Source organism: Xenopus laevis, chromosome 8L (genome assembly GCF_017654675.1).
Source record: "Xenopus laevis strain J_2021 chromosome 8L, Xenopus_laevis_v10.1, whole genome shotgun sequence".
NCBI classification, from domain to species: Eukaryota; Metazoa; Chordata; class Amphibia; order Anura; family Pipidae; genus Xenopus; species Xenopus laevis.
The window spans coordinates 78,584,326-78,597,904 of NC_054385.1; the positions used below are offsets into that span (position 1 = coordinate 78,584,326).

The 13,579-nt window shown below is 38.6% G+C and overlaps 1 protein-coding gene across 6 annotated transcripts in view; it reads right to left on the reverse strand.

Moving 5' to 3' along the window:
• Window positions 1-13,579, reverse strand: part of itpk1.L (inositol-tetrakisphosphate 1-kinase L homeolog) — a 78,352-nt gene that overhangs the window by 9,200 nt on the left and 55,573 nt on the right. For all 6 annotated transcript variants that reach the window (XM_018228625.2, XM_041571906.1, XM_041571905.1 and 3 more), the window contains 2 exon segments: window positions 5,601-5,699; window positions 1,287-1,327 (listed from right to left, as the gene is read on the reverse strand). In XM_018228625.2, the coding sequence (XP_018084114.1) occupies window positions 1,287-1,327; window positions 5,601-5,699 (140 nt within the window).

The following is a 13,579-nucleotide window of genomic DNA, read 5'->3' on the forward strand; positions in this document are numbered from 1 at the left end:
TTAAAGGAACCTTGGTCAATATAAACATGTTGGGTGGAAGGCGTGGTTAATATGCACTTTACAGGGGTTGTTCATCTTTGAGTAAACTTTGAGTTAACAAACATCCCCACCAACAGCAGCACCATTGTATTTGCCAGAACACAGTTTAGCAGTGTGGCTCTGCACACATATATAAAATTCTCTTTTAAGCAACATGAAACGCAAAAATGTGAATATACTAGCGCAGCTGGGCAGGAATGCGCATTTTGAAGAGCGTTACTATTACGCCACGAAGAGGCAGTCGTAAAAATTGTGGTGCAGTTGCCCGGGTGCAGTTTTGCACATATACAGACGCAAATCTGCGACGGGCGCAGTGCAAGCGCATTGTAGCCACGCCCACAGCCACGCCCCTAACAACCACGGCATCGTTTGCGACATAAATGCCCAATCTTTTGCGCAATGCGCATAAACAAAACCATCGCAAAAGCTCTGTGTTATGCGCAATATCACGCAAATATATTAGCGATCACGCTCGTGATGGCGCAGACAATCTTTTGCGTCCACTTATGCGCTGCTTTAATAAATGAGCCCCATTGTGTTTTGGTCTTTTTGCACCAACTACCTGGTTTTACCACACCGAGTAATTAATACAGCGAAACTGACAAACTTGCATATGGGGACCTTAAATACAAATCCAGCATACATAAAGGACCAGCCATGAAAATCTATGTTTTAACGATAAAGTTCATTGAGCTATTCAGTTTATATGTCATCTGATATGTAAACATGTGCCCTATAGTCAGGGCTGCTCCTGCCATGAGGCAAAGTGAGAACCTTACCTCAGACAACAGCTGCCTCTTGTAACTTGAAGAGCCAAATTTTTGTTTTTCAATCAGAAAATTCGGCTCCGCTAGTTCAGAGAGCGTTATATTGGTCATTGCACTAGTGATGCAACTCCCTATTGACCTGCTCCAACACTGAAGTTTTAAGTGTGATTGGGAGAGGGGGGTTGCATTGGGGCTGCTGCCTCAGGCCCTGCCTGTAGCTAAGTATGAATGGCTGACCTGATGACCACACATGAGCTTATTTATATCAACTTTTGAACTAAGCAGTGCGGTGTAACAGTGCATCATACCTAAATGCATACAAAACCCTGTCTGTGGCAGTCTGTATTATCTCTGCAACTCAATGGGTTAAGATAATTTACTTTGGATTTTTTTCTGTTTAAAATATGGTACCATCACCTATGGCAAACCAGACACAAGAGTGCCAGAAGCCCCAAAAACATAAAACTTTTATCCTCTTACCTCATGAGAGTTTGTACCATGGGCCACTCGAGTCTTACAAACTAAAAGAGAAAAAAAACATAGTCTTAAATCTAATGTCCGTTCTAAAGAATAGGATGTCAATGGTTTTCTTTGAGAGGTTGTAAAGTTTAACTGCACCCTTAGCTAGTGACTGTGAGCTGTAGCACACAGAGTTGAGTTATCACTGCTGCAAACTAGCATATTATAGTTAAGTTGCTGTACAGGTTGATTAAGGCTTTTTACATATCAGACATTAACATTTTCAATATCCTGAAGATGTGAGACACAATTTATACAGTAAAACAAATTATTCTTAATTATTGTGGCGCCTTTAAAAATACAGCTGGTATGTAGCAAGTCTCAGTGGGCAGCAGAAACAAAACCTTTGACAGAAGCAAAACACGTGCCTGTTCCATCCAGACATTACAAACCTTGGCTTTGAAAAGTAAGTCTAAACTCAGCAATTTTAAACATACAAGGTGCATTTGAGCTTGTGCGTCAGAACATCATGTTAATGGAAGCAATTGTTATAACAGCTTGGAAAGTTTGTGTGATTTTGCGTGAACCACTGGGCAAAAATGTGGACTGGCTCATGACTGCCTTCCATAACCAGAAATGAAAATGTCTGCTCCAAAGTGAACTGAAGTCATCTAAAGACATGGCTGATAATTTAGTTTTGCATGCCCCAGCCCAAAAACCAAGTACTGGCCCTCTGTATCTTGTGTGAGTTGTGAGAACAGCTATATATTTGTCAGTTAATGGAGGCCTGAGCTACTTGCACCAATGCTTTGGTCCACCGGACTGTGAGTGTAACAGCTCAAGTGAAATGAAGGCATGAACATGTGCTGTATAAATCATTTAATCCATTCATCCATTTACATGTAGAAGGTCTTTTACGTCTATGAACTTTATGATGTAGAGAGTGAAATTCTGAGACAATTTGCAATTAATTTTCTTTTTTTATAATTTTCAGCAATCTGGTAGCTACGGTCCAATTTAAGGTGGCCATACACGGGCCGATAAAAGCTGCCGACAGACCGTGTCGGCAGCTTATTGGCCGTGTATGGGGGCCCCCGACGGGCTTCCCCGATCGAGATCTGGCCGAAAGTCGGCCAGATCTCGATCGGATGGGATTAAAAATCCCGTCGGATCGCGGCCGCATCTGTTAGTTGATGCGGTCCCGCGATCCGACCGCCCGTTTGGCGAACGCTAGGATCCGATCGTTGGGCCCTAGGGCCCACGATCGGATCAGCCCGATATTGCCCACCTCAAGGTGGGCATATCGGAGGGAGATCCGCTCGTTTGGCGACATCGCCAAACGAGCGGATCTATCCGTGTATGGCCACCTTTACACTAGCATCCATTCATTATATGAATAAGAGACTAGACTATGAATAGTCCAGTCTCTTATTCATATAAGAGACTGGACTATGAATAGAGATGTCGCGAACTGTTCGCCGGCGAACTTGTTCGCGCGAACATCGGGTGTTCGCGCTCGCCGGAAGTTCGCGAACGTCGCGCGACGTTCGCCATTTTGGGTTCGCCATTGTTGGCGCTTTTTTTTGCCCTCTCACCCCAGACCAGCAGGTACATGGCAGCCAATCAGGAAGCTCTCCCCTGGACCACTCCCCTTCCCTATAAAAACCGAAGCCCTGCAGCGTTTTTTCACTCTGCCTGTGTGTGCTGAAGAGATAGTGTAGGGAGAGAGCTGCTGCCTGTTAGTGATTTCAGGGACAGTTGAAAGTTTGCTGGCTAGTAATCGTTTTGATACTGCTCTGTTATTGGAGGGACAGAAGTCTGCAGGGGTTTGAGGGACATTTAAGCTTAGGTAGCTTTGCTGGCTAGTAATCTACCTTCTACTGCAGTGCTCTGTATGTAGCTGCAGTGGGCAGCTGTCCTGCTTCTGATCTCATCTGCTGACTGCTGCAATAACAGTAGTCCTTGTAAGGACTGCTTTTATTTATTTTTTTGTTGTTTTACTACTACTACTACTACTACTATAAGAGCCCAGTGCTATTAGTCTAGCAGTGTTGGGGAGTGGGACTGGTGTGCTAATCTGCTGCTCCTAGTAGCTCAGCAGCACCAACTTTAATTTTTTTTTTTTAATATTCATTTTTTTTTTATTTTACTTTTTTTTATTTTACTACCGCTGTAGTAGTGTATAAGTTGACCTTTTAGGCATTTTTTGCCCAGTGTGTTATTCAACCAACTGCCATCTAGCTGTGTGACCTTGTTCACATTCTGTCTAAATATCCATAATATTACCGTCTCCAGAAAAAACACCGGAGTGACTTTTTTCAAGCAGCCATAATATATTTTACGTAATCCGTATCCATCGCTGTATTAGTGTATAAATTGACCTTTTAGGCATTATTTGCCCTGTAGGCATTTTTTGCCCAGTGTGTTATTCAACCAACTGCCATCTAGCTGTGTGACCTTGTTCACATTCTGTCTAAATATCCATAATATTACCGTCTCCAGAAAAAACACCGGAGTGACTTTTTTCAAGCAGCCATAATATATTTTACGTAATCCGTATCCATCGCTGTATTAGTGTATAAATTGACCTTTTAGGCATTATTTGCCCTGTAGGCATTGTTTGCCCAGTTTTTTTGGCCGCAGCCACTGAAGCACAGAGGCCAGAAAAAATATGCCATATAAATGCTGAAAATAGTCATTTTTTGCCATACGTTGACTCAACGTATATGGCAAAAAATTACTATTTTCAGCATTTATATGGCATATTTTTTCTGGCAACTGTGCTTCAGTGGCTGCGACCAAAAAAACTGGGCAAACAATGCCTACAAGGTCAACGTATGGCAAAAAATGACTATTTTCAGCATTTATATGGCATATTTTTTCTGGCAACTGTGCTTCAGTGGCTGCAACCAAAAAAACTGGGCAAACAATGTCTACAAGGTCAACGTTATGGCGAAAAATTACTATTTTCAGCATTTATATGGCATATTTTTTCTGGCAACTGTGCTTCAGTGGCTGCGTCCAAAAAAACTGGGCAAACAATGCCTACAAGGTCAACGTATGGCAGTTGTTTAAAGAGAACAGTAGATTACTAGCCAGCAAAGCTACCTAAGCTAAAATGTCCCTCAAATCCCTGCAGACTTCTGTCCCTCCAATACAGAGCAGTATCAAGCAGATTACTAGCCAGCAAACTTACTATCATCTGTCCCTGAAATCACTAACAGCTCTCCCCCTACACTATCTCTTCCAAGCACACACAGGCAGATTTTTCAGATACATTTTTGCCCTTGATCCCCCTCTGGCATGCCACTGTCCAGGTCGTTGCACCCTTTAAACAACTTTAAAATCATTTTTCTGGCCAGAAATGTCTTTTCTAGATGTTAAAGTTCGCCTTCCCATTGAAGTCTATGGGGTTCGCGAACCGCTCGCGTTTTTGCGCAAGTTCGCGAATATGTTCGCGAACTTTTTTTCCGACGTTCGCTACATCCCTAACTATGAATAGGAGAGGCCTTGAATAGAAAAAGGAGTAATAAAAAGTAGCAGTGACTATAAATCTGTAGCCTAACAGAGCATTTGTTTTCAGGTGGGGTCAGCTGGAAATAAGTCAGAGGAAGAAAATAATAAAAAAAACTAGAAAAAAAGGAATAATGAAAGCAAATTGAACAGCTTAGAATTAGCCATTCTATAACATGCTAAACATGTAATATGTTTTGCTAGCGCAAAAAACCTGCAAGAAGACGCTTCTGAACATTATATATATATATATATATATATAATGTTCAAAGTGGACCAGCACACCAAATCTTCAATCAAAAAAGGTTTATTTCAACATCACTCAAGTGATGTTGAAATAAACCTTTTTTGATTGAAGATTTGGTGTGCTGGTCCACTTTGAACATTGTATACCCTGATTGACCAAGCACCCACTCTCGCCAACAAGGAAGGTGTGCAGGTACTTTGTGAATATTTATATATATATATATATATATATATATATATATATATATATATATATATATTTAGCTAGAGATATATATATATATATATATATATATATATATATATATATATATATATATATATATATATATATATATATATATATATATATAGTGCTTAAAACAAAATTACATTATTATAGCCCTAAAACCCTAATGTGTGTAATGAATAGCAGTGTGATACATTATGCTGTCTTAAGTTCCCATATGGCTCAAGGCCCCACAAATAAAATTCCCGGGAAGTGATTTTCAGAAGTTGGAAAATATGCAAACCACTTCAGACTGCAAAGTTCCCTTGAGAAAATAAACATATTTCAGGTCACTCATCTCTTAGTACCTAATGGAAATGCCAGGCCATTTTTCTCTAAAATCTTCAAGGTATCTTCATCACATTCTGCCATTAGCTCCATGAATGGAGGGGAGCAAATCCTTTCATCTGGAAGATAAAAACAAAATTGAATATTAAGGTAAATTAGCAAGATTCAGATTTTCAGTTATGGCAAAGAAGATATGTGTATAATACAGTAGATCCATGAATATCCTGTAAAATATATCCTGATAAATGGTGCTCGGTGGTGTCACTTAAGTCACAAGTCTAATAGACACTTGTAAATTATGAGACATTATGTACCCCCTACTTAAAAACGTAAGGATAATATAAGTAATCCCAGAGTTTCATGATCAGTTAATTTAACGCCTCAGTGACTTTTACTATCCCCTTTATTTCCAGAGGGTACGTTATACCTGCGTACAGGTATGGGACCTGTTATCCAGAATGCTCAGGACCTGGGGTTTTCTAGACAATGGATTTCTCCATAATTTAGATCTTCATACCATAAGTCTACCCAATAGGTTGGATTTGCTTCCAGTAAGGATTAATTATAGCTTTTTTTTGGATCAAGTGCAAGGTACAAAGAAAAATGAAATCATTTTTAAAAATTTGCATTATGTGGATAAAATTGAGTCTATGGGAGACGGCTTAATTCAGAGCTTTCTGAATAATGTTTTTCCCGGATAATGGATCTCATACCTGTATGACTACATGCAGCTAAAAGGAACACCTGAATCAGATTCAGTACATGCTACTTAGCACAAAAACACTGCTAGAAAATTGTCTGAAAATATATAGGCAGATAGTTGTTACCAAAAATGTGTAGATCTGCCCTGTCCATACAGTTTCCTTTTAAAGGCATGCTTTTCAATACAAACCTTTTAACGTTCTTGCAAGGTTATACACTTAATTAGGGTAACTTGTCTGTCTATATTACATTGTACAGATAGGATTTCATGGCTGTCCCTGTTATTTGCACAGACAGGGCTGCATATTTATGAAACAGTGCAATCCATCCAAGAGGTGTTTACTGTAAAAGTTTATTGGAGCAGTGTAAGAAATACCGAGTGCGTTGCATCATTCTACTGCAAGATAAACACATCCTCAGTTTGCAATCCTTGTACAATACCACACTCTATGCACACAACCAGGAGCTCCATAAATTATCCTACCAGAAGACTTGGCCAGCCTTCCCTGTTGCTAAGATCACTTCCCTAAAAGGTCTCAATTGAGATTTATTCGGAAATCGGTGGCAAAGATTCCCTCGCCATGCTAAAGGAAACTATTATTTGTGCTTATAGCCAGAGAGGGCACGTATTATAGCAAGAAAAGGAATTCTATATTGCCTGTATAGGATATACAGTATATCCAGAGTCAGGCTAAATGCAGAATGATTTCAAACTAGCTGCAGGGAGTGCCATTTGCAGGCATTGTGTGTGCTTCTTGCTAACGTTTATAAACATGAGGTCCCTGGAACAAATGTGATAAAAGCAGTGGGGCGCAATATAGATGACTCATATAGATGATCATTTTTAGTGCTCCTGGTAAGTCATCAATAAGATATAAGCCTCAGCTAGAGCACTGGATAACAAGTCATGGTACTGCTGTGCTCTCTCCACTAGAAGAAACTTTCAGATTAAACATAAGTTTAAGGAGTTAGACAAGGTCCTAGGTTCAATTCCAACCAGGACACCTTTTTTTTCTAATACACCAAAAAAACTGGCTAACTGGCTACTGAAGACATTGATCAAAGGGTTTTCTACAAATGTGATAAGATCCTTTCATTGTAAGCTTTACTAGAGCAGGAATGGATGTGAAAGACAAATACATCTGTCTCCATATCTCTATATTAATAAAGGATAACGGTCATCTCTACAAAAATAAAGTATTATAACTGGAAAAAGTGGTTACACAATTGGCAGCTTTGGTATAGACCAATAGTTTCAGCCATTGCTCTTAACTACCCCAACAAGAGTTGATATATTCTATTTAGTGCTACATTTATAACTTTTGTTGAATCAATTTTTGGCTACAACAAATTACTGAAGCTGAAAATGTTATTTAAACATATATGAATTAATATCAGAGCATAAGCACATCCTACAAAATCCGGTTTTTCAAGGGACTAAACAAGGTACAAGAGCTGCTGGAAACAGCACAGTCAGTGTTAATATCTGTAGTCAGAGCTTCCAGCATTACATGGAGGATAAAAGGCACCACTTACTGTTAAGTAGTGACTGATCTGATTGATGCCAGAGGCACAGGAACATACAGTTCTGCCAGATACAGGCAGTTGACAGAGGTAGAAAACAAGCTTATCTTTGCTACTGTCACAGTCTAATGTGCCATCAACCCCTATACCTAATCTTTATACTGTTTGGACAAATCAATTCAATTCCAAATCCGAGGTGTTTATTCTTTTGTATAAAAAGAATTTCAGTTAAAGGTTGGCAAATCAACTACACATTCCTTATATTTTGGTTGTAGAGAAATAAAGCAACTCAAGGACATGGGACATAAGCACTTCATGTGAAGTCCTAACCCACCACTTTACTATTCTGCATGTCCAGCTGGCGTCTGGTTATATGAACAAGGACACATTGGTTCTCTTGTATACTCAAGGGGATATATACAGCTACAGGGGAAGCCTTATGTACTCATAATGTGCCTCTTGTAGGGCTGCAATACCTGTTAATACAAATATAGCAAATAATACAGTATTAACACTCACTGATGAATACAGTAGTCAGCATTTCTCCATCAAAAACAATGAACTCTGTGTGTACGAGCAGTTATGGGTAGTGCTGCCTAAAGTGACAGATGCAAAACAGGAGCCCTTGCTGTGAGCCTCCTGGGAAGGTCAGTACTGATATCATAAGGATTACTTACCAGAAAGCCTCACAACCCCCTCTCCCATAACGTATGACAAATACTGTGCTGGAGCTTACCAAATGAGAATAGGCCATAGGCTACTGTAACTTTTAAAGCTAGAGATCTGGCACATCAATATGGTCAAGGAAAACTCAAGACATGAAAGTCTGTGTGAAATGGCCCACAAACATTCTCTTCTAGCAGCACCAAGGACTACACAACATATGAGCATCTGCATCTTGGTGTAATATCTGAATTAAAATGCATGTAAACTGATCCTGATATTTTTAAAAATGCCCTATGCTACCTTGTTCTGGCCACACAAGTAATGGGTCACATCAGCTGATCCAACTGTTTGGACCCTAGGTGAATAATTGGATCAAATGGGGGACTTGCTTTTGAGCACAAAGATCATTTTCCCAGTAAGAAGCAGTGTCAAAACAGGAACAATATATGTACAATATTTTTATTTGAGGGTGTGAACTTGTTATAGCTATATAATACAATAATAAAAACTGCTTTGGGAAATATAAACCAGAATACAATTATCAAGAAAGTTCCAAAATACCAGAGTTAAAAAAAAAAAAATCACAGCACAGAATTCCTACTTTCTAATGATTTCACAATTTTTTCAAATAGTAAACAGTTCCTTGTACTGGATGATAGCTACGATAACTAATGATACTTAAGATAACTAATGTTTTTTAGTACACTTACAGCATGATACTCCAAATTATAGAGAGAGATCCTTTATCCTGAAAAGTTCCACTCTGAGGTTGGCCATTTTGTCTGGGAGTCCCTTAGTCCATAACAAAGTTAAACATATTTGTAAAGATTGCTGTATCGGCCAAACAGCCACAATTCAAATAATAAATAGTGCAGCAAATAACTGTTCAACCCCAAATCCCATGCTAAATTATCACCAAGCTCAGCTTTTAGGAGACAATATAGGTATTCTTCCCCTGGGGCTGCCCCACAGTTTAGGAACCCCTGTCCTAGACGTTAGTTGATCAGTGCTGAAGTAGGATTTGACAATTGTGGCACTCATGAAACCATTCCTGAATTTGTATCCATTAATATAGAATTTAGTTTTTTTTTATGTGCAATCTATGTAAATAATTCCTTTATCATTTGCTGCATTTGGTTGCCTCAGATAGTTCTATATTTATTCTTAGAAATTCTATTGTGCAGAGTAATACTTTACTCCCAATTGGTGATACACAGCTGGCTACAGGCAGTGGGAGCCGAAGCTCTTTGGTTTTCTCCTTTCAGACTAAGCTGAAGATGATTCATCAGAACACATTCTATTCAACTATCCAAAAAAAGTTTCTACACAAGGATTTAAATTGCTTTGCATTGATTACATGTTGTTTATAGCTTATCTGCCATGAATATAATCACTCTGTAAAGCATTCGTTGAGGCTTCTTGAAAAAAGTATACATTCAGTTCAGTGGTCATTTTTGATGTTGGTTTCAGATCGATTTTCCACATTGCTAGTTTAGTTATTTTCTGGAATATTCAAAATGCGTAAAAACAAAATTTCTGCCTTGCTCCAATAAGGAAAACAAATTTCTGCCTTGCTTGCACACTTTCGCTTGCTTGTATGCTCCATAATTATCTACAAATGTTTCAGAATCTCCTCAATTATTATGTCAATATAAAGATGAGCAAGGAGCAATGCCTATTTTTTGTGTACGCACAGTCCCGGATTTGTTACTGAAAGGTTCAGACTTTCTCTTTGATCTCCTGCACTGAACAGCCAGAAAAAGATACAAAGTGTCTAATTTAATTGGCTTTTGGCAGAGAGCAGGTCTATTGGGAGAACTTAGACTAAGTTCTTAAATGTAAGTTTAAGAACTTAGATTTTAAAGGATGTTTAAGAACTTAGATTTTAAAGGACAATTCACCTTCATTAGCAAAACTGCAATAACACATAAAAACCACAGAAATGTGTTCAAACTTTCATAACCTGCCAAATTTTGTAAAATGCACATGGTAATTAGGGGGACACAAAATGTTTTTGTCAATCTTTCTGTTTCCAAAATGTTGGTAGGTATGCAATAATGAAAGGGATTAGGGGAAGGGGATAAGAGTAAGGAGAGGAAAGAAAGTGACAGGTAAGAGTTTCGAAGATCAGCATACTGAGTGCTCATATTGCAGCAGCCAGAGTGTCAGCTGTTCATATTCACTATTTTCATTTGGGTGCCTCTGTATGCCACATAATTTGGTAAATCTATGCATATTGGGCATCAAAGTATTCAGTAGACCTCTGGCATTCATATTTAGGATGTTTCCTCTTGGTACCTAATGCTATATGAAGTGACTTAAAGGACAATTTGTATGCGCTAACTTCATTTTGGGGTCTCTAAATGCCAGATACGTTGGAAATCTAAATCTGGGCAACAAGCTGTTCAGGGGACCCATGGCATTCTTATTAAGGGTGCTTTTTATTGGAACCTAATGTTATGTGGGAGATACCCAACTGCAAATTGAAAGCTTTGAGCTAATTTGTTTCAGAATTTTCATACATTTTTATAGAAACCCCAAAAGTTTAGCAAAGCGTTGATGTTTGGTACTTTGGAGAAGAAAGACATGGTAACCTATTTGGGATTCAACAAAATGTGTACTTTTCAAAAATATATGGTTTCCTGGGGTAAACCTACTGTTCCAGGAATCCAAAATATGCTGTATTCTGCTGTAGTGCTTTGAAAATTCGGTAAATTACTGTGGGGAGTTTTTGATTTATAGAAGTCAGAAATCTCCATAAAGCTATACGTATTTGGTATTGGTACATTCAAGACACTGGAGGCTTTCTAAATCAGTAGAATACATAAAATATATACTAGAATGCAGACTATAAATATTCTTTTTTGAATTTATAAGGTAAAATGAATGAATATTTGTTCTTGGAATAGCTTTTTTCTGTGGTGAGAGTGTAAAGAATAGAAATATCCTGTGCTACCTCTCACTGCAATTTCTCAGGAAGTTGTCCCGAAACATGGACTGCTTTGTTAAAAAGATGCTGCACAGAACACCAACGGCTGCTGTTGTTGCCAAAGGAACAAATTCAGATTTAGTATTAGAAATCCAAGAAATATGGCAGCACCTACTTTTAATTGTAAATATACAGAGAGCTTTTAATAAGTGCACACAGTGTTCTTTATCCTAATAGCTTACTGAACAGTCAAGGCAAAATTAAACAGAACATAAATCCTAATTCAGAATACTGTATATACTTGAATTGCTTTGTATCCAAATATTTATCAGCTGGGGGATTTACTTTTTTTAATGTTTCAAATTTGCACAGACGATTTAGTCAGCACACTGTATTTTTGTACAAGCAAGACAGGTTTATGCGGGGGCAAATATATAGGGTGCCAAATATGATGCCATGGCAAAGGTGAAGAAAGCAGACCAGGAACGAAGGGTACATGATAAAAGGGGACATTTAGGGGCAAATTTATCAAAAATAAGATTCAATTTTACCACAGAAAACCTCAGCCATTTTGTATTCATTCCTATGGGGTTTTTAGAAGTGTATTTATCAAATAGTGAACTTAAATTTCACTCACTGATAAATAAACTTCTAAAAATCCCATAGGAATGAATAGAAAGTGGGTTTTTTCTGTGGTATACTTTAATGTCACATCTTGATAAATCTGCCCCAGTGTCAAGAACAGATTTTTTTTCTAAGCAATTTAGTCCAAACATAAAGGTAATCACAGATGTTTTACAACATGCGGAGAATATGTTGATGAAAACTACAGGAGAAGTGATCTTTGTTCAGGCACAGTGGGGTTAAATACTATATTTCCATTGGATTCAAGAGAGGTTTACCTCATTTGACTCTTACGTGGTGTATTGAAGAGGCCACACACAGATACTGCACATAGAATGTGCTGGAAGCAAAGGGTTAACACTATTCACACCTATTTACACCTGTCAACAACTCCAAAAAGAAAGGCCCTTGTTATGCTGGGAATGATGATTATTTAGGTTTAAAGGCAGATATTGCCTAGATGTATAGCAGGTTACAGCCTGCAGTTTCACAAAATCGTGACGCAGTAGCACTATATAGCTAGATGCTTCATTATCTTCCCTGCAATGCATTTCTGGCATTCCCTTATTTCACTGCCTGAATTTTCTTTGCCTTGAAAAAAAAAACAGAACTTTACACATTTATTCAGTAATTACCTCCTTGTATCTTAGGTTTCCTGCACACATTTTCTTTAAAGGAGAAGGAAAGTCCTTTACCACTTGGTGGTGCCAAATGTTAAATGTAGAAAGGAACAGCACCTTGGTAATGAAATAAAAGGCCTTTATTCAAACATGGCACAGACCAATTGTAGCAACGTTTCAAGCCGTCTCCGGCTTTTTATCAAGCCACTTGATAAAAAGCCGGAGACAGCTTGAAACTTTGCTACAATTGGTCTGTGCCATGTTTGAATAAAGGCCTTTTATTTTATTACCAAGGTGCTGTTGCTTTCTACATTGAATTTTCTACAGTGTTGGGTGGCCACTACTGAATGTGCACCAGAACAGTGGAGGAGTTGTGTGCTGACACAGAATTACAATTTGAAGTGCCAAATGTTAGGCACCCCCAAGTGATTGTATTGACTTATCTGAAACCCTGGGCTGGTGCTCTTATCAGCAGAAAACTGTGACGGCCTGGGGTTATTCCAGCAAGCACCACGGAGCAATCCTCTTCCAGCTTCTTCTTGCTTCTCACGGCTGTGCATGCGTATTAGAGTGAAAAGCCGAACTTTAACTAAAAAGTCGGCTTTTTCATTCTACTGCGCATGCGTCTGCCCCGGGAAATTTGAAGAAAGAAGAGGCAGGAAGAGTATGGATCCGTGGTGCTCGCTGGAATAACTCCAGGCCGGTGCATTTTTCTGCTGATAGGAGCACCTAGGTAAATAAATACATTTACTTGGAGGTGCCTAACATTTGGCACCCCCAAGTGATAAACGACTTTCATTTTCCTTTAAAACAATGATTTCTAACGCATTTAAGGCTATGTAATGCCGGAAATTTACAATAAAGCTTTTTGAAATTGAAATTAAAAAACAAAACCAAAAAAAAAAACAATGATTTCTTAAAGTTATCTAAGGGG